This window comes from Protopterus annectens, chromosome 2.part2 (assembly GCF_019279795.1).
Source record: "Protopterus annectens isolate FY-2018-M chromosome 2.part2, PAN1.0, whole genome shotgun sequence".
NCBI lineage: Eukaryota > Metazoa > Chordata > Ceratodontiformes > Protopteridae > Protopterus > Protopterus annectens.
This window is the reverse complement of record NC_056730.1, coordinates 481,111,205-481,139,069: the sequence shown is the minus strand read 5'-3', so window position 1 is coordinate 481,139,069 and position 27,865 is coordinate 481,111,205. Positions and strand designations below refer to the sequence as shown.

The window sequence follows — 27,865 nt, the reverse complement described above, 5'->3', positions numbered from 1 at the left end:
TTACAGCACAGTGGCACTAAATATACAGAACCAACTGATATTGCCAGCATCCTGGCAGATGGGTTCAGTGCTAACTTTACCCCTCTCTCACCCCCTAAAGGGCCCATCTCTATACCTTAAGAATGCAATGTTCCTGTAATCATGGCTGCACAGGTAAAAAAAAACACTCTCCAAAGCCAAGAACACAGCATCCATGGGACCTTACAACATCCCAGGCTGTATTCTACATGAACTACAGAATGAACTGGCTTCCCCACCTAAAGTACCATGTTCAATCACAGCCTCACCTCAGGCTTTGTGGCCACTGAATGGCACACAGCAACAGTTATCCCACTCCACAAAGGGGGAGCCACCACGGACCCTGGGAACTACCGCCCCATTAGCCTGACGAGCCTGGTCTGCAAGGCTATGGAACGTATCATCATGGAACTTATAAACAATGACATTGGTAATCTCCAAATTCTGGCCCTTACCCAGTTCGGTTTTGTAAAAGGCAGATCATGTCTCCTAAACCTGATAGACTTCTTTAAAGTGGTCACCAAAGTTGTAGATGAGGGTAAGGTGGCTCACACAGCCTATCTAGACCTTGCCAAGGCTTTCGACACTATCCCCCACTCTGGAATTATAGATAAACTCACTAAACTAGGTATAAATCCCTATGTCACAAGATGGGTTGCCAACTGGCTTACTGACAGAACCCACACTGTAAAAGTAGCAGACTCTAAATCCATCTTCAGTCCAGTGACAAGTGGAGTACCACAGGGTTCAGTCCTAGGTCCTCTCCTGTTTGGTATCCACTTCTCTGAAGTACAGGCCAACACAGAAGGTCTTCGGCTAACAAAGTTCGCAGATGACTGCAAACTAGGAGCCATAATCAAACCTCCTAAGGATGTGGACATCCTACAAAAGGGCCTCACTGAGACAGATGCCTGGTGTCAAAAGCCATGGCCTCAAGCTCAATGCCAAAAAGTGCACTGCCATCCCTTTTGGTAAAAACTCTGTACGCATGAACTACCACATAGGCGGTAGTCTACTTAACACTGAAAGTGTGATAAGAGACCTTGGGACACAGGTGGACAGTAGTCTCTCCTTTGATAATCACATTGCCACAGTAGTCAGGAAATCCTTCTACGTGGCACACTTCATCACAAAAGGTTCCTCATCCAGGAAAAAAGAGGTCATTGTTCCCCTCTACTCATCACTTATTAGACCCATTATACAGTAAAATGCCCCTTTTGGTATGTACCTTACAAGACATCTACAACTGGAAAGGCTGCAGAAATACCTCACAAAGAGGATTACTGGCCTCAAAAAGATGCCCTAAGCAGACCGTCTAAAAAAACTCCAGCTTTACTCTGTCGCCTACTCTGAGGCTATCTCTGCCTAACATACAAATCTACGTCAAACCCAGAGCTGTTGGGCATGCTCCACTTAAAGAAATCCCAATCCCTCCAACCTACACGCTCTAGGGACCTAAACCTTGTCACCAGAATAAACAGAACACGCTGGAGGGATAGACTCCTGTCCCAGAGACTTCCGATACCCTGGAACAAACTACCTATCTGTATCAAACAAAACTCCTCATTAGCACTCTTCAAGAAACATCTTGATTGGGAGACAGGAAATTCACCCCGGGGATCACTTCTGTGGCTCTGCTTGACTGGGGCACAGGAAAATAATTTTCTTGGGTGGCAAAAGCCAGGGTACTGTTTGGCTAGGCTTATATAGGCCCTAGGGCCAATAGCCTAGTACATACCTATGAACCTATACTAATTTCATGAGCCAGCAAGTTATTTTTTATTGCAGTTTAAAAGAAGTTTTATTAGACAATTTTATTTTTAATAAACAATTAAGAGAGGTGGCTATAGGGTCACCAGACACCTCATCTTTTGCTAACATTGTATTAGGTTGGTGGGAAAACAATGCATTAAGCAATGTTAGAAATCTTTTTAAGGTGCATTTTTACAAACACTTTGTAGATGATTTGTTCATTGTGCTAGGAGGGCACTAGGGCTGTGTCAGATTTTATTGAAAGAAATTAATGTGAGGTCCACTTTTCTGAAATTCACAATTGGGGATGTAGGCCACACAGTGGATTTTTTGGATGTTATGTCTTGGAATGAGACAAGTAGGGAATTTAACAGCAAAACACATACAAAAGCGACTTTTACTAATAGTTATTTACATCAAAAGTGTAACCATCCAAGTTTCATGAAAAATAATTTGCCTAGGGGACAGTATATTAGAGCAAGTTGGAAGACAACTAATGAGGCAACTTTGAAAGAGAATTTAGTCTTATTACAACAAACTTATTTATTAACAGGGGATAACTGCGGTGGTGGTGCTGCGGTAGCATTGTCACCTCACAGTAAGACGTTGTCCTGTTTGATTCTCAGCTAGAGCGTCTTCTGTGTGGAGACATGCGTGAATGGGCGTACCTTCGTTGAAAGTTGTGCGTCAGGGCCGGCAACTCGGCACATAAAAAATCTACTGCCAATCATTAGTAGACCGGAGTTCCGCTGTGGCGATCCCTAACCAGGAAAAGCCAAAAGAGACATTTATTAATAGGAGATATAAAGAAGAATTTTTGAATTAGTTAGAACATGAAATAATTGAAAAGAGGCCCTTGTTTTTTCCACCAATTTTGAAGTGCCCCTTTATTAGAAATAAAAATAGAATTTTGGTAAAGATGACAGCAGAAATGAAGATGAAGAAAGAAATCTGACCTGCTCCCTAGATATGACAGTAGATGGTGCTAATATTCGATCAATTATAAATAACTGGAAGGTCTTACAAGGTAACAAGGAATTGTAGCAAGTGGCAGGACATAACCCCAGGTTTGTTTACAACAACAGTTATAATTTAAAGAACTTGTTATAAAAAGATGATACTAAAATATTAGGTAATATTCCATCTAACAAAATGAAGGGAATGTTTAAATATGGACAGTGCAATATTTGCGGCTATATTTTGGAGGGCCCTTTTATTATGTTAAACAATCCAGAATATATTACACTGAAAGAAAGATTCAACTGTCAAACCAAGGGTGTTGTGTACATTAGTGTGTGCTCAGGGTGTCCAGCCTTCTATATTAGAATGAAAACTAGAAGTCTGTTGGAACGTATCAAGGAACACCAGTATTACATTAGGAAGAAAGACACAAAGTGCTTTGTTCAAACACACCTTGAGTTGCCCCAACTTTTAAGAAATTTTTATTTTCTGTTATAGAACAAAGGCATTTAGATTTAAGGGGAGGTGATTTAAAATTATTTTTGGAACAAAGAAAAAGGTTCCTGGCAAATAAAGTTGAGATCAGATAGAAATCCAGAACTCAATGATGCAGTGAATATTACGTGTTTTTTTAAAAAACCTCTGGTAAATTGTCTACACCCAAGAATCTGTTATTTATTTATTTATTTATTTATTTATTTAACATTTTTTAACCGGGAAAGTCTGACTTGGAACAAAGCCAATTTTCAGCGGAGGCCCGGGGAGAAAGGCTCCAGAATTATGGATTATCAGGCAAGGTGTTGCAGAGAAAATCATCCCCAGACTGCTTCAGAGGTAAGCAATCTGACCTCTCTTCAGGAGCGCTGACAGGGCTGTCCAGAGAAAGTCTCTAGATAACGGATTACGCAGACCCCTTCTGCTTTGGGAAGGTCATCTTCCCCGAGTTCTCCCCTATGCCCCAGTGGGAGACTCGCCACGTGTGTCGCGGAAAGGACCCTGGGGTTTCCTGTAACACATCTTTCCACTCCACTGATTCCTGGAGTAGGATCATTGGGGAGTGGAGAAAAACACGCCCACAGTGGACAGGGTCTTGCCATCCTTTTCACACCTGGCTAATGTGTCTTTTACCTTTGGGCTAAAAAGAGAGGAACAACAAACTCTGACCCAAAAGAAGAAACCACCAACTGTGGCAAAAGAAGAGGAAATAGTAAAGCAAAACTATTTATTCTAGTGCTTCGGTGTTTCCACCTTCAAGGAATAAAAAATTCTCAAAACAACACACATTTATATATCACATAATTATTTACATTCACTTACCAATTAAGCAATAAATTATCCCCTTAAAGTAAACATTTCCAATTCAGTTCATTATTTAAACCTTCAGGGACTAATGTTTTATACTTTAAAATATAAACACTTTCCTTATATAATAACTTCTGTTTCAATACATCCACATTAACATTCAAACATTCCACTTGTTCTAAAATTGTGCCATGTAATAAAATTAGTGTCACTATTATGCAACATTTTAAAATGTAAAGCAATCATTTTGTCCTCCCTTTTATTTTTTATATCTCTTAAATGCTTCATGAATCTGAAATAGTCTGTGGTTTCTTCTTTTGGGTCAGAGTTGTTTGTTGTAATACACTGGAAGGAGAAGGGAGTGTGTCATTGCATTAAAAAGAGAGGAAGCATCAACGGGAGCGTTGACAAAGGAAGACTAAAATGGGTTCGCAAAATCACACAGGCACATCCAGCCGTGATGTCTCATGACAATGCCTGCACCCCCTGCTCTAGCTGCCCCTTCGTTAGTACGATAAATCAACTGCATGGACGAATTAGATATGCTGCTTTAAGATTTCTAGTATGTCCCCAAAGGAGCCATTCTCAGGGGGTGACTGTGGGGACCCTTCCGCCTCATTGTAGTCTGTACATTCAGTAAGGGATTCTTCACAGGAATCCACATGCTTCCTCTTGCATCATCTCTTACAGGGTGCTTCCTCAGCGAAGGCATCTGAAGAGGACTTTGAAGAGAGGGTGCCCTGTGGTAGGGTATCTTGAGGTTCCTGTGCTCGACGTCCCAAAGTAGTGGGCTGTATCAGCTCCGGTTCAGAGGATGTGTATATGTGGCATTCTGGCGCTGAAGGAATCAGCTGCGAACCTGCTGAGGCAAGTGCACTTTCCATCACCTGTAAAGCAGGCCTGCCCGAAGAGTGATGGGAGCCCAGAACCGAGAAAGACAACCTCGGGACCGGGGTCACACCCCACTTTGATGAGGCTACCCCCAGAGAAGTAGCCACGAGAGGACTCAAAACAACCGGAACCGTAGTAGACAGTGCTGTAGAAAAAACAGGCTCCGTACTTGGGGTCATGGCGCCGACAGACCAGTCATGATCCAGAGGATGGGTCTGCTCCAACTGAGTCTAGGACTATAGGGCAGGCTTGAGAGCCATGGTAAGATCTACCAATGAAACCGAAGAAGCTGGAACTGGGATAGGCGTCGGCGTAATTGGCTCCAATACCTGTGAGGAGGTCGAAGGAGGAATATATGTCGGACTTTGTGGAGAAAATTCCTCAGCTCCAGGTGGGAGGGAGGATTTATGAAGAGTTGGAATTCCTCTGGCCACTAGAAGCTGATCCACGAGTCTCACTACATCGAGTTTCATAAGGCTCCTGGAGGAGAGGGTCAACATCCCCGATGGAGAATCAGGCCATTCAAGAAATGGGCTCAATTATTGTCCAAAAAAGGGATCTACTGACAGGGAATATAGGTTCCAAGTTCAGATTTCGCCCTTCAGCAACGGGGTCAAAGGACCAGTATGGTTACGTGGGGGGGTAGTGACCTGAATTGGGGTGACTATTTTTGGTGCCAAGAGGGGCAATGGTACCGTAGGTGGTGAAGTCATGGTCAATTCCATAATAGAGGATGGCACCATAGGAGGAGTTCAAGGCTCTGGTGCAGAGACTGCAGAAGTCAATTCTGGATGTTTTAGCTCCATGGGGGACTTAACAGATTTAGGCTCACTGGTATGAGGAGAGGAAGGGACAGACTGACTCCTCTTCTTATGTTCCTTTTTAGGAGGGGTTGAGCCCTTTGCCTCAGATAAAGCCTCCGAGAAAGGCGTTTTCAAGAGATCTTTCCATATCAATTTGTTCTTTCTCTCAAAGTGCGGGCACTAAAGCCCTTACATAGGTCGCATGGGGGTTGAACTTTCATGTACGGAACACCAAGACAATAAATGCAGGACAAATGTCCATCGGAATTTGGCATTTTCCTGCCACATTTATCGCATTGTTTAAAGCCTGTTGTCCCCTTCACATCAGCCATTATGACAAACTATCTATAATTCCAGCACCAAATTACAACAGTAATGAGGGAAAGGCAGTGTCAAAATAACAGTAGACAAAGCTGAGGCACATCCACACACACAATCAAGAAAGGAAAGACTGTTTTTTTTTTTTTATGGTTACCAACAATGGCAATAAAGAATACCCAATGGGTAAAGGGAAGGAAAAAAAGGGGTGGGGGGAATACCAGCAATGGTATTAAAGATGAACACAGAGGTAAAGGAGGCCTGTACCATCAATGGTACAAAGAAATACTAAAATATTGGTATGGAAGTAGGAAAGAATCACTCAAACAGATAGGGAGGGTAAGCAAACTATCAATGACTACTACTAAAGGGGAAATATCTCAAAGGTAGAGAAATATTAATAAACTTGAAATATAAAATCTAAACCTTTTAGCTTGAGACCTGGCCTGACACGTCTTGATACTCTACATGGCACACAAGATCTGAGGTGATATAGAGAAGGGCACTATGGGTAAGCTTAGTTCAAGAGTTTTTTTGGCTGGAGCGTGCTTGTTATAACGTCCAACTCGGTTCCAAGGACGGAACCAATACCCTTCAGTCATGAATGAATGAAGATTAACATCAGATCTACATTTATATCTACTGTCGAAGCATCAGTATGTACATGACCTGGACATGAGCAGTACATCACTCAAATGTCATCCAGACAACTGAAAAGGCAGAAGAGGGAAAAGAAACTCCCAATATACAATCAAATGATTTAAAAAGGCAAGAAATTTCTGATTTTAAATGTCACTGTACAATAGCAATAACTCGAGTCTATGAGTGGTTAATACATGATTTACACACTGCTAGTTTTGATTGATAACTTGTGGTTTGCCCTTGCCATTAAACCATATCAGTTGTAGATAAATCCTACATTACCCATACTCAAATGTGAATTATTGCTAAATTACTAAAAGAGTTAACAGGTTCCATTAGTCATCTCATCATGACAACCCAAAAGGCAGTACAAATGATCACTAATAAAAATTCACCAAAATGACTGGTCCAACATAGTACAGTAGAGTCTCGATTATCCGAAACGTCAATTATTCAAACCTGCCTTCTAAAGTTTTCGGGTAGGAAAAATCATAAAGCCTGAATATGTAAACATTATACATATTCGCTTGAGCATGTTTTTTAAGCTTGTGCTCAGCTCGTGTTTGAAAAATATTCTTTATTGTCCACTGGACTCACTGAATGGTTGAAAGGTGTATTCCTGCTTGCAGAAACAAAACAGATTTTAGAAGTTTTTAATCCAGTTCAATTATATGTCTGTTTATCTGAACAGTTTGATTATCTGAACTACTCAAGGTCCCAATTAGTTCAGATAATTGACTCTATTGTACCAATGCAAAGTAGGACTCAAAATGACTTTTCTATGTCTTATTTATTAAAAACGGAGAAAGCACCTCATTCTATTTATTCAAAACAGCGTAAGTGCAACAGACCTTCTATAACATGAATAGATTTAAACAGCACCAAAAAAATAGACAAAAGAGCTCTACATCCATACCGTATATTACACTCTATGGCTAGGTTACAGGAATAGCACAAGATTAAGCTGTTTTTTCCATGCCAATACCACAGGAATCATACATTTTATCGTACTGATCCATCACAAACAGAATCTTTGGGCCAACAGCCTAGACATGTCTACATAATTCTCTTTGTATAATTCATGCCTTGACCACATGCAGCCGCTATTTACTGTGTTCACTGAAACCACAGACATCAGCCATGCATTTTTTTTTTTTTTTTTTTTGGTAATTTCAGAGATACAGCACAACTAGAACTCAAGCTATACACAGACACATGAAAACTGCTGCCAGAGACAAAAGCCAAGCTTGATGCCGTCCAGCAAATAAGCTGAATCCAGCAACACCGCCATAGTATGGCTATTGTACATAATTCATACTGTCAAAACTACTACTTCTGTCACATATGCTTAAATGTGAATCACACTACAAAGCCTATACAGTGGACATAATTTTTCCCAAATGCTGCTAAACTGCATGATGCTATGTGAGTTCATGAACACAGCTAATGGTTATATCCCTTACCTTCATGTACACATCTTTCTAATCTTGTACATTTTTTAAATATGTACAAGGATAATATACTTTAAGGGACATTAAAACCTTTCATGTAGCATTGTTTTTTCCCACTGAAAACAGATAAATAAGCTTTAATAAAGATGTCTCAATGTTGGCTCAAACAAGAGTTTGAATGACACCATTAGGCCCATGGTTAAACCTGACCTTTTTTTTCAACATTTGCACTTGAAAGACTATCAGAAAAATACGTAACAAAATGACAAAGGAACCAGAGAAAATTATGAACAAAAAGCATTCTCTTTCCAACACTAGGGTGCACATTACCAGTAACAGCCAAACGCTTCATCAAAAAAATGTTAAAATTACAAATCACACTTTATAAAGCTTGCAAATGTATATTCAGTTGCCTCTCCAGGGAATGAGCCCTTTTGCTTTACTGAATTCATTCTCCCATCAAAAAGTCAATCAAACACACAAACTTCCACAATTATGTACAATGTTTTTCACTTAATCACTAAACAAATTGTAAAATAACTAATCCTAAGAGCACTTGTCAAAATTCTCTCCCCCTCAGCACTTGCCCAGGCATGCTTTACAGCTGTCTTGCACCACCTAAAAGGTATCTACAAGGTTTTCCACACTTCTGTTGCAGAAATCTGGATATCTTTACCAAGCTTGTTAACAACCCAAATTATATTCCAACTTTAAATCAGCACTGAAAAACTATCTACCAAGAGAGCGCAACTTTCACATCAGCTAACTAGCTGTAAACATTTCTACTATTAAGTTCAACACAGCCTATTTAGCCAGCTCTGTTGGCATAGGACGGACAAAGCCCTGACTACAGCTCTGGTGACGAGTACTATGAGTGCTTGACAGAGCTGGCAAGGGAGAGGGTGAGGGACATGCTTTTTGAAGGGAGTCGCCTGGAGGTTAGCATTAATAAAAACAGAACTACCACTGTACCCCTGAATGGAAGGTACTGTGGAATAGACTTCACACTGCCAGACCTGAAATCTCTGAAGATCTTTGATTAATTTGCCATAGTTGATACCTGAATAAATTGATGGCACTTCAAACGAACAAGGACTTCAAAGCTAGAGTAAACAGGTAAGGTGTGCAAAATCATAACAGTATGAAAATGTAGACTGGGCAACTATTATGAACGGAATTTTCAGTGGGTTCGTGTATGACCAGATGAAAGACAGCACACCTTGACAACATATCTGGCGCTGTCAAGGAATGCTGTCCTTGACAATGCATGTGGCACAAGACTGTTCCTGCCTAAAACAGACAGATAGAAACTGCCACAGTATCCAAAGGCAATACACAAAAATAAAGTTATTTTGATAAAGTTGTCTTGGCCACTTTTCAAGATGGAAGGAAGACTAAAAACCCTTTACATCCAAACCAGAGGTGGAGCCCAAATGCTAGCATTCCACTGGTACGGCAGTAAGTAATGACTTGTACGAAAATGAAGCAGGCGTGAGCATGCCTACAATGATCAGAATGAAGATAAATTAAGTAATTTTTTTTTTTAAATAAATGCTTTGGCACCTAACCATATGATCAACACATCTCACTGGTGCTTTTCCTTGATCTCGGATGCCAGTAGTCTCTCTTGACTCCCCTCAGAACAGCTCAATATTTTCCCCACTGCCTAAGAAGAAACTGAAGCATCTCTGTGTTTCATCAGACTGGTGGCTGTAGAGATTTTTGCTTTATGGCCTACACCTTCCCTACCCCCACTTCCAAAGTGCAATCATACAAGGTCTCAAGGCTAAGAATGTCTGACTGTGCATGCACCAACATTTGTAAGCTCAGGATGGATATCTTGCAGTATCATCTATGGGGATTATCATCCTGTGCTAAAGACTCTTTTCCCTTCCCTCTATGATAGGAAAGCTGATAAAATACCATTACATTTTCATCCTCCAGCCAGCCAAAGCCTAAGGTGCTGGGCCTGCTAATCAAATCCTAGTCAAGTGGGTCACAATCAGGGCTCCATTCCTCTGTGACAAAGAGACAGCTACTGGAAAAGTAACTATAAAGCAACGTGATATATGATCACATAGAGACAACAAAGAAAAACAGTTTGCCTATTGGCACATACAAAGGTTTGACTGCAGGCACATTTTGTAAATGATGGTGTGAATGTTTGTGAGGAAGGCAGGGCCTACGGCCAGTGAACAGAAAGAGACTTAATTCTGATAAGACGAAAAGCCAGAAAAAAGATCCTCATGATGATAAAGAATGAGGTGAAAGTAAAAAACAAAACAAAAAAAAAAATTCTCATACTTAGATTTGTTCAAACATGAACTGGGACATTTTCTTCTGGCTGACCTCAATGCAGTAGCAAAGAACTGGGAAATAAGACAAAACTGACAACTGATGGAACTGGGAAGTAAGGGAGCAAGAAAACCTGAGAAAGTTATCTGTGAAGTCCTAATACCAATGGTTAGTGAAGCTGGAAGTCTTCTTACCAGAAAACAAAAACTGAAGTGTTTCAAGCAGCTTAAAGGACGTAGGTATAAGAATCAACTGCAAACCTTGTTAAATACGTTAATGTTAAAAACGATACTGGAGTGCTTTCTGAAGTCGTCTTGTATTTTACATGATGAAAGTGCTGAACAATCGTCAATATCATTGTGCACTGGGCTCAAATGATTGACGCCAGCTGTAAAGTTCAAATGTCACAGAGAAAGGTCTATCAAAGGAAAACAGGGTCACAACACTCCTTTAAAAAAAAAGTGCTTGATCAGTGTCTTGAGTCGCAATCCTGCCCATCACACAGCTGGACAGAAATAAAGGACATGCACACCATGACGTAAGAATAATTTATACCCAGTTCACATAGGTATTAAGGTAGGCCAGAATCCTCTGCAAAGATATTGACTGGGATGGTAGAAGGTATTATTCTGCCAAACTGAGAAATGTTTTCACTTGGAAGCAAAGTCCTGCGAATTTAAAGGGTTCTTAAAAGCCTTTGTAACCTTAAAGACTCCAGTCAGAAAACAGGTGGGATATGAAAGTCTACACTGCAAGCCAGGTGAGGAGGCAGAGCTATGTGATGCACTACCCTTGGCCAACATTACTGGCTAGAACTAGAAGGGCTAGCCATATCATTATGGATTTGAGTGCCTGAAGTTATGACCTTCTTTAACATATTTATTAAATCACAATTTACATAATGTCATATGTACACAAATAGAAAAAGCAAACCATAGTGAAATTTTCAATATTTTCAATACTTTTTTTTTTAGCAATATCATTCACTCCAACATTACATAAATTGCTCCGTTCCTCCCTTCCCTTAAACCTCACTCCTAAACACTCTTCTGCAAATATTGTTCCCACAAACTCTATAACTTTCTATATAATTTGCTCCTTTTCCTTCTCTACAGATTCCATCTTCAGTGCTTTTTATCTTCAGTTGGCTTAGGTTTTGATTTCCATTTTGTAGTAACTGCCTTTCTGAAAGCAAGAGAAATAAACCCAGTAAACCCTTACTTTGTCTAGGCAAGTCATATCATGTGCCACAGCTCAAAAGAATAATTATCTCATTTACAGTAATTTGCTCCCCCAACATTTCTGAGAAAACACTCAAATGGATTTTTAAAATCTGCCAGTTCACTACACTCCCAAAATATGTTTCTAGTTACCTCTCTCCTATCACAACTCTAGCATCTGCCCGAGAAAAAAATCCTTGAAGTTTGCTGGGACATAAAAATACCTATGCAAACACTTCCAAAGCAAAAATCCTAAACCTTTTAGACTCTTTCACACTAAGGAGCCATAAAGATGTCCTCCCATTGCTCCTTTGTAAACTGCCTTTCCAGTCTCTCTTCCCAATCCTTTCCAACCTACCCTGGATTGATTCATACAGTTGCCATGCAGTACTTTACATGCCTTACCAACTACCCCTTAACAGCAACCTCTGTTCTACATTCAATTATAACTCATCCAGAGCTGGTTTTTCACTCAGCACAACCCTAACTCATTCTCTTTGCCAATACTCAGATATCAATCCCTAGAAGGGAAGGTGGTCTTTGACCCGCAGTTCAAGCTTGTGTTTGACTTTATCCCAGTCTTTACCTTTCTCTCTTCTAGTTGTGTTTCTAATACCTTGGTTCTTTTACCAATCTCCACCACTAAATTCCAACCCCTCTTACATTATTTCCTATGCTCCAACTTGAAATCATCCCTAGGCTTAATTCTTAAAATATTTTCACTACTTACTGTTTATGGTCATTGCTATTCTCCTTGAGTATCACAGTCCAAAATCCTACTCATTCTGCCACAAGTTTCATAGGTTGATACTAGGCTATCTGCCCTAGGGCATTTACAAGCCTAGCCAGAGTGTGTTTGGCTTTTGCCACCCTTATAGATTTGTAGACTGTGCCTATGAATAGTAGGTCACAGAATATAGTCCCTTTATGGTTAGTTTATTGTGCCTCTGTCTAGCAGGGACCCAGAAGTGATCCCGGAGGTATACTTACCATCTCCCATCCACTCATCAAGATTTCTCTTGAAGAGGGTCAGTGAGGGGGCTCTGCCTAACCTGGACTGGGATTTTGTTCCAGAGTGATGGGAGTCTCTGGGATACGAATCTGTCCCTCCAGCATGTCCTATTTATTTCAGTGCTCAGGTTTAAGTCTCTAGAAAGTGTAGCTCTAAGGGATTTGGATTTCTTGAGATGGAGCATGTCCATTAATTCTGGGTTGGACATGGCCCTATATGTCAGGCACAGATCGCCTCCGAGTAGGCGGTAAGCAACTGAGTAGAGCTGGAGTTTCTTTAGCCTAATTGTAAAGGGCATCTGTTTGAGTCCCTTTATCCTCTTGGTGAGGTACTTCTGGGGTCTTTCCAGTTGCTGCAGGTGTCGGGTAAGGTACAACCCAAATGGGGCACTGTATTCAATTATAGGTCTGATGAGTGATGAATAGAGTGGCACAAAGACCTCTCTTGATCTAGATGTGAAACCTTTCGTGATGAGGTGGACTATATAGAAGGTCTTTCTAACCACTTTGGCAATGTGATTGTCAAAGGAGAGATTACTATCTACTTGGGTCCCCAAACCCCCTAATTACTTCCTCCGTACTTAGTGTGTTACCTCCTATGTGGTAGTCTGTGGGTACTTTGTTTTTCCCAAAGGGGATGACTATGCATTTTTTTGCATTTAGCTTTAGGCCATGACTTTGGCACCAGTTATCTGTCTCTGTGAGACCCTTTTGGAGTATGCTTGTGTCAGCCGGGGAATCTATGATGGCACCTAGTTTGCAGTCATCTGCGAACTTTGTCAGCCATAGTCCTCCCGTGTTTGCCTGTACCTCAGAGAAGTAAATACCGAACAAGAGAGGTCCCAGGACTGAACCTTGTGGAACTCCACTTGTAACTGGTTTAGAGTCTGACAAGACACATGCAATTCTGACCATGTGGGTTCTATCCCTGAGCCAGTTTGCAACCCATCTTGTGACATAGGGGTTGACATTTAAGCTAGTGAGCTTATTTATGATACCTGAGTGGGGTATTGTGTCGAGGGCTTTTGCAAGGTCCAGGTAGGCTGTGTGGACCACTTTCCCTTCGTCTATGGCCCTGGTAACTGTTTCAAAGAGGTCGACCAGTTTCAAGAGGCAAGACCTGCCTTTAACAAAGCCAAACTGGGTAGGATCCAGTGTCTGAAGGTTTCCGATATCATTGTTTACGAGTTCCATGATGATACGCTCCATAGCTTTGCAGACCAGGCTAGTCAGGCTTATAGGGCGATAGTTTCCGGGGTCCGTTGTGGCACCTCCCTTGTAGTCCATTTCCCCTTTGATATACATGACACAAGCAGATAGTTGCATATGAAACTAATTTGCATAGCTCTATGGTATCCCATCAAATTAGGTAATCCTAATATAACTTACTCTATGGGGAGGATCAACTCATCCCGGTTAACTCTTGCCCTATTCCCCTCCCAAATAAATTAATTAAACTCTACTACAGTCATGGTTTACGACTGCATGCGTCTAAATGAAAGCTGGTTCTGAATACGTTTTTCTCTCTTTGGGTTACACAGCTAGCACAGCTCACATCTAAGATGCCAGTGTCCACATCCTCCCCATATTTAAAATACTGTTAAAACTTCATGGTCTTTATCACTTTCTTCCCAAACAGCTTCCAAACGTTCACAGTAATACCGTGTTTTCCTGGAGACATCCCTGTTGATTACACATCACTATTTTTATCTAATCTCCTCCTTTTTTAGCTATTAATTGTTGAGCCTCATCTTCTAACCTTGGCATAGTTAAGTCTTCAACAAAAATGTCCATTTGTGCCTTTTCTTGATTTCCATATTCTTCTGCTTTTTACAAAATTTTCTAAAATTTTCAAAATGAGACCATCTCTTTAGGACCTCTAGTTATTTTTCTTGTTATGTACTTCATTTGGTGGCAACCCTTTCTACCTTCTGTTCCTCAAGTTATTGTGCTAAAGTTTATAAACTCAAGTATATTATCAATATACTTTCCTTATTTTCCATAGTACTCTGTAGCTCTTTCTCTTTTTGCTCTGTGAAATTCCCTTTATTCTGCAGTACTTTAACTTTTGCCAACATTCTAGATAATTCATATTAATATAGCAATAACCCACGCCTGGGTGTGGGTAATGCTAAATTTACCCACGGTTGGCGTGGTTTGGTCCCGAGGCCCGGGACCAAACAAAGCCAACCGTGGGTAAATTTAGCATTACCCACACCCAGAAGTGGGTTATTGCTATTATACCATGACATTATTTAAGAAAAGAAACTATTACTTTTCTTAAATAATGGCATAGTATAATGCCTGTTTGCTGCCCTTCCGCAGATGTCTGGCATCCGCGGCAGTTCTGATGTACTGCGCCTGCGCAGTACATCAGAGCTGTGAGCAAAGCAACGGAGAAAGCAAGATCTCCGTTGCTTTTTTTTAGTGTTTCGCTATGTTAAATGAGTTTAACATAGCGAGACAGTTTTAAAATAAGCAACGGAGTCCGTTGCTTATTTTAAAACTGTCTCGCTATGTTAAACTCATTTAACATAGCTAAACTAAAAAAGCAACGGAGATCTTGCTTTCTCCGTTTTTAAACACTGTCTCGCTATGTTAAATGGGTTTAACATAGCGAGACAGCTTTAAAATAAGCAACGGAGATCTCCGTTGCTTATTTTAAAGCTGTCTCGCTATGTTAAACCCATTTAACATAGCGAGACAGTGTTTTAAAAAAAACGAGTTATACTAATGGAAAAAAGTCCTGGCGACCGGACCTTTTTCCATTAGTATAACTCGATTTACAACGGGCACGCTGGCCAATCAGCGTGCACGTTTTGGGGGGGTCATGTTATAATACTTATTTTATAACCGGTTTTTAAACTCCTTTTTCATTTTTTCCCCACTCACTAGCTATTCATTATGAAGACATTTCTATCTTCCCTAATATTTTTTTAATAATTTACACTACCTATTCCTGAATTTCCTCTCTGACAGGTATGTATGAAAGAACCAGATTCTAAGTTTTACTTTATTACCCTGCATCTGCACATATTCTAGATGCAATTTCTATCCAGTCTAGCCTGTTTTTTTGGTACACTGGGGAATAGTATACAAATTGTGTTCCTGCTACTGAAGTCACACCTTCCTCATACCAAATATTCCCATATATTTCTTCAGAATCTAACTTTTTTGATGCATTTTACCTTCTAGGTCCCCCTAATACATCCTCATGATTGGAAATCAAGTTCCAGTCTCTACTCATAAATAATATTCTCTACTGAAAGAAGTTTCTTTCTCCCCCAAATTTTTAAAGCTCCATAACAGTAGTTTTAAGTGGAATATAAAAATATATGTCAGATTAAGCCCTCCTCCCCTACCAATAACCTCTTATTATCACAAATAAGTAATTACTGTCTTTTTCAACTCATCAATACTGAAGCCCTTCTAGCAATTAACAAACAATTACCTGGCTTGCAGTTCAGGAGACATCTTAGGAGCCAACCCAAATTCCCAATTGCCACCAAGCACCATCTGATTAACTGACTTGCTCAGGGTCACACAGTACACAAATGAAAACAGAGAATCAAACTCTGTACCACAGGAACTACACCTCTACACCAATTGACAGGCTTAATATTACACCTGTTTTCTATTTTCCCTCCTATTCTGTTGAACACCCGCCCTGACATCCTTTGTCAAATTCGGGTGTATACCATATGGGCGAAAGTTAAGAATATTGAACGCTCTAAAGAGCGAAAATGCCGGACCTCGAACTCTACCCCCCCCCCCCCGCTAAATATATAGTCCAACTCCGGGATTGCACTACAGTGAGGAAAAGGCAAATATTCCGACCTTCATCACTGTACTGCAAACCCACAAGAAGCACTTTGATGTCCAGCATTTTTGCTCTTTAGAGCGTTTGACATTCTTAACATTTACTCATATGATATAGACCCTCAAATTCACGTTCATTTCCATCCAAAGGTTTCTCCTGTAACACTGTTATTTGCACCAAACATTTCTTAAAATAATTCAATACTCTGCTTTTTTGCCAACAAACACCTTTATTCAATTTTTACATATGACAGTGGCAATCTTACATTTACAAAAGTGAAAAATAAACATGACACCATTTTTGTTGCAAACAGTATACATCACAGACACCACTGAAACAACTGTAGTTGCAAAAATTATACACTACTTCCTTCTAGTAATGTTGGTCTAGGCTCCGATTTCCATTTTCTAGTAACTGCTTTTTTGGCAGCCACCATAATTAGACTCAACAAGGCTGGATTAAGCAATTCCGATTCTGTATCATAACAAAAAAACATCTCCCCAGTCGATCCAATCTGCTCACCCAGCATCTCTGACAGAGCAGTCGACAAGGAATCCCTAAAGTCTCCCAAGCTCATTACACTGCCAAAAATACTTTTCCAGCCACCTCTTTCTTGCCCACCACACCTCCAACATTCGCTATCCACCCAAGGAAAAATTCTTTGGAGTCTACTGGGGTATAAAATACCTATGTAAACACTTCCAGGCAAATATCCTAAATTATCTAGACTTTGTTGAATTATTTGGGAGATGCACATATATCCTCCCATTGTGTCTCTGGGAATTTTTTATTCAATCTCTCTTCACAATCCTTTCTGAACTCCTCTGATTCTTATAATTATCATGCAATATTGTATATGCTTTACTAATTATTCCTTTTTTAACAGCAGCTACTGTTCTAGACTATTAAAAACTCTACCAGTGCTGGTCTTTCATTCAGAAGCCCCCTATTTCTTTCTCTTTGCCTATACTATGACATCAATTCTTGATAGGGAAGGCAATCTCGAACCTGCAGTCCAAATAAATTCTTCCCATTCTATTACCTTTCCCTTTCTAGTTATTTTTGCCAGTTTTCTCTGAATAAATTCCAGGCTCCTCTTGCCTATTACATATATCCCTAACGGCAAAATATCTCTTCTCCATTCTCATGCTGCTTTGGTTCTTAGAATACTCCCTAGATATATTTTCAGAAGTAATTTCGATTCTCTTGAATAGCTCCTGAATAATCTTCACTACCCACTCCTTAAATTTCTGTCTTTTCAATTAATAGGTGAGAAAGTACCAATCTCATTTATTTGATTACCTGTGTTTTTATTTTAGTTATTACCAGCACATGATCTGAAATAGAGACCTTCAATTAAATGCACATATTCCTGTGAAACGTAAATTCTATCTAGCCTAGCCCAGCTTTTATATCTTGGGTAATATGTAAATTCACTCTGAACTTCTATTACTGAATTTACATCTTCCATGTCCAACATTTTCATAAACTTCTTCAAAAATCTACCCTCCTTTGTTACATTTTCTCTAATGGGTCCCCAGACACATCTTCACTGCTGCAAATCGAACTCCAATCTCCACCTATAAGTAATATTCCTTGCTGAAAACTTCTCTCTTTCAATTTTCTTATTCTACATTATAGCAGTTTTAGGTGGAATATAAATACATGCAAGTGAAATCCTTCTCCCTTGCCAGCAGCCCTTAGCACTAAAAATCTGTCATTATCTTTTTTATCCTTTTCTGTCACTATTGGAACTCCTCTTGCAATAAATACAAGTCCTCCTCTTTCCTCTGTCCCAGATATTCCACTGAATAACCATCCGGAAAACCTTTCTTTATCAAATTCACAAGGTCAGTTCTGTCCAAGTGTATCCTGTAACATAGCTATTTGCACTCTACATGTTTTAATTTAGTTCACTACTCTTTCTTTGTTGTATATATCTATGAGAACATTGACATTTAAAGACATTATAGAAAGCAGCATTGTACTAAAAAGTTTTTATTCCCACCTTTTATGTAGAAAACCTTTACTGTTAAGCATCTAGTTCCAGTATTTGTGTTACATGCATACGCTGTTTGGCAGGTTGAAGTTTTACACAGTTGTTTCTTGTCATATCCATTTAAGTCTATGTCACACCTTACAAAACTTTGTTTTATTGAAAGCCCTCAAACAAACAAAAAACAATACCCCTCTAAAACCCATTCATTTAATACTGACAGAAAAAATATGTACATCTTCAAATACTGAAGTTCTACCCTCCTAATAGGAGCAAAGGTCCCAAAATGACAGCCACACTTACAGACTTAAGTTAACCTAAAGGAAAGATTATCCAGGCTAAGATGCATGGTGCAGCCTGTGCTTCTACTAAGTGCTAACTAGTTTTGTCTTATCTTTATAGCTCTCCCAGCTGGGAGAGTCCCTGAATGCTTTCAGAGAACATTCTCCCAAGCCAGTCATATTAATTTTTCTTATGTCATGGTCTTTTAACCAAGCTTCTTTTTTTTAAACACTGCAGTGCCTACATTTCTTAAAACTGAAGAAGGGAGAAATAAAAGGGAAGCAGCACCCATTTACAATCCCTATTACATTTAAAAATAACTGAGAACATTTTACTTTAAAGCATTGCAAAGAAAGCCATACACCACAAAAATAGTACTAAGAAAAAAGCTTTCTTTACTTGGTTAATGTTCTCCCCTCTCTTCTCTTCCCTTCCCCAAAGCTTTTTCCAAACATTACTGACATGAAGTAGGGCATATGCTTTAAGAGACCCCCACAAGTCCAACAAATTCTGAAAAAGTCCAATATTTCCATTTCTTTTTGTTCTGTCGTATTTCAGAAATATAATTATTGCATTGTAATACCACATTAAGTTGCTATTACTGTTCATCTCCATCTCCCAAATCTTCTCTCTGCTTCATTTCCAACATACTTCTAGTCAACTCTTGTGCTCCCTTCCTTCTCTCTAACATTTTTTGTTGGAACAGCAGAAAAGGTTTCACAGGTACAGTCCCCTCTGTGGTCCTTATCACCAGAAGAACAAGATGCAGAATATCCTTCTGCTTCACAGCTCACTTTTTTTTGGACAAACTTTTGTATTTCCTCCTTAGCATGTACTTCATAAAAAAACAATTTTGTCCCTGCAGGGAGGAATACCTTGAAGACGGCCTGGTACTGTGGTTTGAATCTCACATCTGCGTCTCAACATTCCCTGAATAGTGGAATGAATTTACTCTTCTTTTGCCTGGTGTACAATAAGTAATCATGCTCCACAAGCACTCTCCTGTCTCCCACTATTAGTATGTTGTCCTTTTCCACAGTTTTGTCCAAATCAACTCATTCTGCTGGCATGATTGCATCTTTACTATTAAAGGTTTGGGTTAGATTGCTTTCTCATAGCCAGGTTTGATGCATACATAAGATATGACCTTTCAACTAAACTCCTGCTGTGGAATACCAATGGAGCTGCTTATTTGTATTTTCATAAAATTAATGCAGTCTGTTCCTTCCAGCTTCTCTGGCATAGATGAAAATCTCACATTTTCTCTGTGTGATCTGTCTTCTATTTTTTTAAATATCTCTTCTTGAGCAGTCTCATATTCAGCTAGCCTTTTCTTCATTTTAACCTCTGTTTTCAGCTTTATCACCTCATCAGAATATCTGTTTAAAACTTCTTCCATTTTTTCCAGCTTTTTGTTCTGTGTGTTGATGTACTCTATCACTGTTTCATCTATTTTAACCAGGTCTGTGTGGAGTTGTCTGATATCTTTCCTGTAGGTCACTGGAAGGCATGTCTGGAGGTTACAATGCTTTTTGCTTAACAGCTGCAGAACTTTTTCCAGTCAGTGTTTCTTCATCACTTTTTGCAGCTGATTTTTTCCACGTGTTCTGTATTTCTTTTTTCCTGGCATCCAGGCAGTACACTTACTAACCAGTTACTGAAATTTACCCATAAATACAAATATCTACTGGCCTTCCCTGTTGAGTTTCTGTTTTCACACTGGGAGAGCTAGAGTTAAGCTGTTTCTCAATGTGCAGCCATCTTGGAAATCATCAAAAAAACTAAGCCTTGACCTCTACTATGAGCTTGTCCTTAGGATGATGCTCTGATCTATGTCTGGGGATGTATAGTGGACACTTCCAACAATAACCATACAAGTAGCTCTCAACTATGACTTTTTCTGCAAAACAGCTGAAAATGAGAATCCTGACAAATTAAAAGTAACCTGCAATTAAAATAAAACAAGTAAATAATTCTGAAACTGAATGCTCCATCTTTCAGCCTTAAGAATCTTGCCCCTCCTCCCCTTCAAAGTCAGATGGTATGACCACCATACCTCTACTACTTGTATACACTAGTCTGAGACAGCTGCCCTTGGAGAATGGAAAATTTAGTGAGTTACCACAACCTCAGCATCTGTAAACATGCACCTCTAATCACACCTGTAGTTCTACTACTCCAAAGAGTGCAAACTACAGTCTTGGAATGCATCCCTCAACCGCTGGTATCCTTCTGCTAGTGAGATAAGCCAAATGTTTTTATCTATGGTATCAGATGGTAGGGATGAACCTCTAGTACATGTGTTAATGCTGGATGTCATGTTCCTACCACTGGCCATACAGGCAATTCTGGTGCAGGTCCTGGTTGATTCTGACTGCTGCATGGATACTTTACAGAGTTAGAACTGAGCATGCAAATACAGATCCTTCACTGACAGCAGCTAAGATTGTAATTCTCACTGTGGGAAAGGTAGAAAGTAAAGATCAGAATTTGAAGTTAGACATGTTTGTGTAGCATGTGTGAGATGTGATGGCATGCAGTGGCACTCAGAATATATATACTTATAACTCGAAATCCTATGAAAAACTGCAAAATTCAGGTTGATGTTACATAAATCTATCCACAGGAGCCTTCTAGAAGGAAAGTTGAAGTAAGCCCTACAGATATTGAAGAAAAAGGTGTATTTACTTTTATTTTTATGTAGCCAAAAACAGAATTCCGACAAAAAAATTGGAAATACCAGTTTCAGTTAATATGCTTAAAAGCATTTATATTAAGATCTAATGCGCACTTGTTTTGAAGTGTGGCTGGTGCTGCATGACAGTCTTACTCTTTACCCTTACCTGAGAGCATGAATGCAGTATATAACGCGAGGTATGTTTTTACGGTCATACACATCTGTTGTCTCTGGATAAAATATCTGCAATTAAAAGGGGAAAAAAACTGTTTTATAAAAGCAAGACAAGTCTTTTACCCACAGTGTGAGGCTAAAAGCAATCCCAAGGACAGTCTTTGTGCATGTAATATAATTAGCACTTAACAAACCACTTTTTTTCCTGACAATTGTATTTTGCAATGCCCACTCAATAAATATCCTGCATCACAGCAATATTTAGAATTCAACTATAACTTTAGGTTGTACCAGGTTGATTTTGTATCTTATGATAAGTGAATTTACACAGGGAACTATACTGAAGTGCACAATGTAACTACTGCTGGGAAGAGTGATAACTTACTACCATTAAAAATAGTTATGAACTGCTGCAGAAGGCAGCAAAACAAGGTAATTAGGCAATAAAGCATGGTAGGGTGTGTATTATTGAGCGATGTTATCCATAGTGCTAAACATGAAGTGAAAACAACTATTACACAACACAGCACAATCCTGATGTTCTGAAATGTTATTTCAGGGTTTTTAATTACGTGAAAAAGTGGCATTCAGATTGACTACCTGTGACTGGTGTCTTTGGCTCAGTTAAAAAAAAAGTCTCTCAAAAATTTCACAAACCAGTGTGCAATGGAGGGGTAAAAGTACAGTTTTGTACCTACCATAAATGTAGATGTTCGAAGATCCACATTGCTGCAGTCCTAACACTTGGGTAGTCCGCTGTCCCTCGGTCGGCCCGAATATCAGAGTATAAGGCTGACGTCGGTCAAGGCGCATTTGACTGACATCAGAACGTCAGGGTACAAATGCGCATGACCGACGTCATATCCTCAGTCTTTTCTTGCCCCAGATGTCAGAAGACCCTAAAAGGAAAGGTCAACACCCATAGACAACAACTAAACAACCAACCAGCCTAACACCAAAAATATGTACAATATATACAATATATACACTATACCTCAGAGGGATAACCCAGCCCACACAACCACCTCAACTACAGAGGGGAAGGAGGGAGGGAGGGTAAATTGGACTGCAGCAATGTGGATCTTCGAACATCTACATTTATGGTAGGTACAAAACTGTACTATGTTCTTCATCTCACATTGCTGCAGTCCTAACACTTGGGTAGAATCCCAAAGCAGAGGTAAGGGAGGATGGCTAAACTATAATGAAGCAGGGGCTGCCAAAATGCCCTGCAACACAGCAGTGGCAAACCCAGCCCTGGATTTAGAGTACAGAGGAAGGTGGTAATGCCTAGAGAAGGTATGCACTGAACTCCAAGTGGCTGCCTCCAAAATATCCTTAGTAGCCACCCCCTCAAAAGCTGTTGAAGTGGCAGTAGCCCTAGTGGAATGAGGCCTAATCCCAGCTGGAATCTCTTTGCCATGATGTGAATAACAGAAAGCAATGCAAAATCCAATCCACTTAGAAATAGTTTGTTTTGACACGGGCTTGCCCTGAGAGCACAAAGCAAAAGAAACCAATAACTGCTGAGATTGTCTGAACCCTTTAGTTCTGTCCAAATAATATCGCAACTGCCTGTGTACATCTAAAGTGTGCAAAATCTTTTCCCCTTTAGTCTGCGGTTTTGCATAAAAAGTAGGCAAATGAATAGTTTGGTTTAAAGCCACACTAGAAACCACTTTAGGCATAAAGGAAGGATTAGTACGTAAAGATACCCTATCCTTATGGAAAATTAAGAAAGGCTCAACTGCCATAAGGGCCTGCAATTCAGAAACCCTTCTTGCAGAGGTAATGGCCAACAAAAAGCAGTCTTCCATGACAAATATTTCAACTCAGCAGTAGCTGCAGGCTCAAAAGGTTGTAGAGTGAGTTTCTCCAACACAAAATTGAGATCCCAAGCAGGAGTAGGAGCTCATGGGGGTCTTATATTCTTTGGCCCTCTAAGAAATTGCTTGAACAAAGGATGAGAAAACAATGGTGGGTCACAATCGTAGTGAGCTGAAATTGCTGCAGCATGAATCTTAATAGAAGAGAAGGACAAACCTTTGTCCAATAACTCAGGAAGATATTGAAGAGCCACACTTAAATCAGGCTCAGAAACATCCAAATCCTTAGCTGCACTCCAAAATAAAAATCTCTTCCATTTGTCTGCGTACACTTTCCTTGTACTAGGCCTTCTAGCTTCCAAAATCACATTCAAAACTTGTTGTGGAAGTTGAGACCCTTTATGGTTTAAAACAGAATATGCCATGCTGTTAGGTGAAGAGAGTGAAGCTTGACATTGAGCAAATGACTGTCCTCCTGGGACAACAGATGAGGAATCAAAGGCAAAGGCCATGGAGGCTTCCGTACCAGACTTCTCAGTAATGGGTACCAGTGCCGTCGAGGCCAATCTGGAGCTATCAAAATCATCCTTGGCTTGTCCTGTCTGACCTTCAGAAGTACCTTTGGGAGGAGAGGCAGAGGTGGAAAGGCATATACATGAAGATTTTTCCAACTGAAAGAAAGAGCATCCACTTTCCAAGCTGTGGGATGAAACCTTTGTGCAAAACTTTGGCAGCTGGTGGTTTAGTGGAGAAGCGAACAGATCTATGTCTGGAGTTCCCCAGGACACTGTCAATTTCTGAAATACATGAAGATCCAGTTTCCACTCGTGGGGATCCATGATTTGTCTGCTTAACACATCTGCTATGGAGTTCTGTGCTCCCGGCAGAAACCTTGCCTGAAGATTGAGCTGTAAACTGAGAGCAGTCTCCCACAAAATCATTGCTTGCCTGCATAGAGGATAAGAATGTGTTCCCCCTTGCTTGTTGATGTACCACATGACAGTTGTGTTGTCTGTTAGAATCAACACCTGCCCCGGAAGAAGTAAATCCTTGAAAGCTATTAATGCAAACTGGACTGCTAACATCTCCTTCAAGTTGATATGTAGATGCTGTAGTCTGACAGGCCACTTGTCTTGTATCCACTTTCCATTTAGATGAGCTCCCCAAGCTTTGTCTGAGGCATCTGTTGTCAAAATTTGACTCGCCTCTGGCCGGGTCACAGAGAGTCCCTTGTTTAGGTGACATTCCTGAGCCCACCACAAGAATTCCTTTTGAATGCAAGGTATTATTTGAATGACAGTGTCCAGATGCTGGCAGTGCTGTGTCCATACATTTTTGAGATACCATTGCAACTTCCTCATATGCAGTTTGGCATTGGGAAGCACCAGAATACAAGATGCCATGAACCCTAAGGCTTGAAGGACTGTCCTTGCAGTCAGCCCGGACTGAAGAGATAGATGATGGAAGTAAAGGGAAAGATTGTTTTGTTTGTCCGGGGTTAGAAAGGCCATCTGGGATGCTGTATTCAGTCTTACTCCCAGAAAGCACATGTCTTGAGAGGGAACTAGACTGGACTTTATTTCGTTGACAGAATACCCCAGGCATCTTAGCACTGCTATCACATATTCCAAATGACGAAGAAGCTCGTCCCTTCCTTGAGCCAGTATCAGGCAATCGTCCAAATAAGGATAGATTTGTATTCCTTTTAGCCTGAAGAAAGCTATCACTGGAGCCAGAACTTTCAAATACTCTGGGCAGTAGATAAGCCAAAGGGCAATGCAGAGAACTGATAGTGAGAAGTCCCAGTCCGAAAACGCAGATACTTCCTGCAACTTAGCCTGATAGGAACATGAAGGTAAGCCTCCTTGAGATCCAAAGTTACCATCCAGTGATCCTTGCCCAGTAGAGGTAAAAGCTGTTGTAACGTCAACATTTTGAACTTGGGAATGTCCAGATAAGTGTTGAGGATAGATAAATCCAAAATTGGTCTCCACGTGTTCCCCTTTTTTGGCACAAGGAACAGGCGAGAATAAAATCCCAGGCCCCTTTCTGGCAGAGGAACCGGCTGTATGGCCCCTATTTGGCGCAACAGAGAAATTTGCTTGTGAGCCTCTATTCTTTGTTGAGGAGGAATGTCTGGCATGCCTTTGAAAGGAGGCAAGGTATGGAAATAAAACCTGTAACCGTGATGTATGATATCCAGTACCCATCTGTCCTGGGTAATCAAACTCCAATTTTCTTTGAAAAGTGCCAACCTTCCTCCCAAAGGTGCTGCCAGGCGAGAAGGTTCTGGCAGCTGAAAAGGTAGGTCATTGGGTCTGTTTACGAAAGGACTGACCCCTGCCCTCTCCCGAAGACTGTGCAGGAGAACTCCCTGTCCTAGGCCTGAAAGAGCCCTGACCTCTGCCCCTGCCACGTCTAGATCTACCCCTAGACTGGGAATCATAAGAAGGATAAGTCCACCCTTTAGTAGGCCAATTTCTACTAAACTTTGGAGGCTGAACCTGCAAAAAATCTTTAACAGTCTGCATAGACTTAACCTTGTCTGCCATTTTCTTTAAAACTGCCTCAACAGGAGAACCAAACAAGACATCAGATTGCAAAGGGGCATCCAAAATTCTAGTTTTAACATGGTCAGATAAATTTTGATCCCTCAGCCAGGCATGCCTGCGAAGAACTGACCCAGTGGCAGCCACCCTAGACGAGGCCTGTACAGCATCAAAACCACATTGCAAAGAATGCTTACCCACCTGTTCAGAAACATGTACTAAATCTTGTAACTCTTTACAATCAATACCTTCCGCCAGAGCATCAACCTTAGATTTCAACTGTGAAAGGAGATAATTTTGATATTTCAACATGTGAAACTGGCAATTCAAAGCTCTCATGGCTAAAGTGGAAGAAGTATAAACTTTCTTTCCCCATCTATCCAAGGCCCTGGCCTCTTTATCTGCAGGAACCGGATTCTTGACAACAGAAGCCTTTACACCCTTAGGCCCCTGGCTAACAGTTTCTGGGTCTGCCCTAGGACTCTTAAAAGATACTTATGAGCTTCAGGCACCCTGTAATACCTGTCTGGTTTAACAGGAGCAGGAGGCAAAGAATCAGGATTAAGTGAAGCCTCTGCAAACACATCTTCCACTACATTCAGAACAGGAGGTATAGCTAAAGGCCTATGCTGGGGCAAAACAAAAATTCCCTAAGCCTTTTCCTGGAATCAGAGAAATCCTGACCTTCCCATTTAAAATGCTCTCTCATGGAGTGGAGGGTCTCTGAAAAGAAAAATCCTCAGGAGGAGAAGCAGAAGGAGTAGAATCATCCACATCAGAATCAGAATAATGAGAATACTCCTGCAAGTCTTCAGCCAAGACTCAGACACATCCGAAGCCTGCTCATAATCCCCAACACAGGTTCCATCCTAGGCCTCTTATCAGGAGGGGCATAGAGCCCCTAATTAAAGTAATTAAATCTTCTGCCATTTTAAGCATGTGCTTTTGGGCACAGAACCTGAAGAACTAGGAGTGACACCCACAGAAGCAAAACTAGACCTGCCTCTAGGAGAAGCCTTGGAAGCCAAAGAGAGGGCCTAGACACCTTAGGAAGGGAGGGAGTACAGTTACCTGAGAAGCCCCTACAGCCTGACCTGCCTCCTGGGAGGCCACATCCTGTAAAACACCGTTTCTCCCTGGGACTCCATAGAGGCCTCCGCCGAACCACCGGTTCCACTGACGCTCTAAAGAACCGGTGTCCGGTTCGGACGACTCCTCTAACCTAGGTTTAACTGCCTTGTCCTTGCGCTTCTTGAGAAAGCCGCGCCGGAGCATCCGACGGCATATTGTAATTGCACCGCTTCCCAAAGACCAACCTGGCACAATCCAACCTACTTTATAGTGCTTATTGAACCTAGCACAAAAGCGACACCCAACAACGCCGTGCTCAGGTCCCAAACAAGGTATACACAAATTATGGTAATCTCTATGCGGTATCTGTTTCCCACAAGAAATACAGTTATTCACTTTTTCTGACATCCGGTAAACCACTGAGGCAAGAAAAACCAAAATATTCCCAACGGGTACTTAACCAACTCTGACTTCGGTCTGAAACTCCGATTGAAAAATTTCAGAACGCCGAACGGCACTTGCAACACTGCTTCTGCATCGGACCATGTGGCAAAAAAGACTGAGGATATGACGTCGGTCATGCGCATTTGTACCCTGACGTTCTGATGTCAGTCAAATGCGCCTTGACCGACGTCAGCCTTATACTCTGATATTCGGGCCGACCGAGGGACAGCGGACTACCCAAGTGTTAGGACTGCAGCAATGTGAGATGAAGAACATCTGGCTGAATTTTACTGGTGCAGTACAGAAATACCAGTTGCTAGATAGGGACCTTAATATGACATTTAAAGTTATATAATTTATTAT

At 40.7% G+C, this 27,865-nt stretch overlaps 1 protein-coding gene across 1 annotated transcript in view; it reads right to left on the bottom strand.

Annotated features, from left to right (window-relative positions):
- The window catches only part of IQGAP2 (IQ motif containing GTPase activating protein 2), a gene marked incomplete in the record, with an annotated part of 4,327,392 nt that overhangs the window by 2,981,033 nt on the left and 1,318,494 nt on the right, over positions 1 to 27,865 (bottom strand). Inside the window, 1 exon segment of the mRNA XM_044063965.1 lies at positions 21,605 to 21,681. Within this exon segment, the coding sequence (XP_043919900.1) occupies positions 21,605 to 21,681 (77 nt within the window).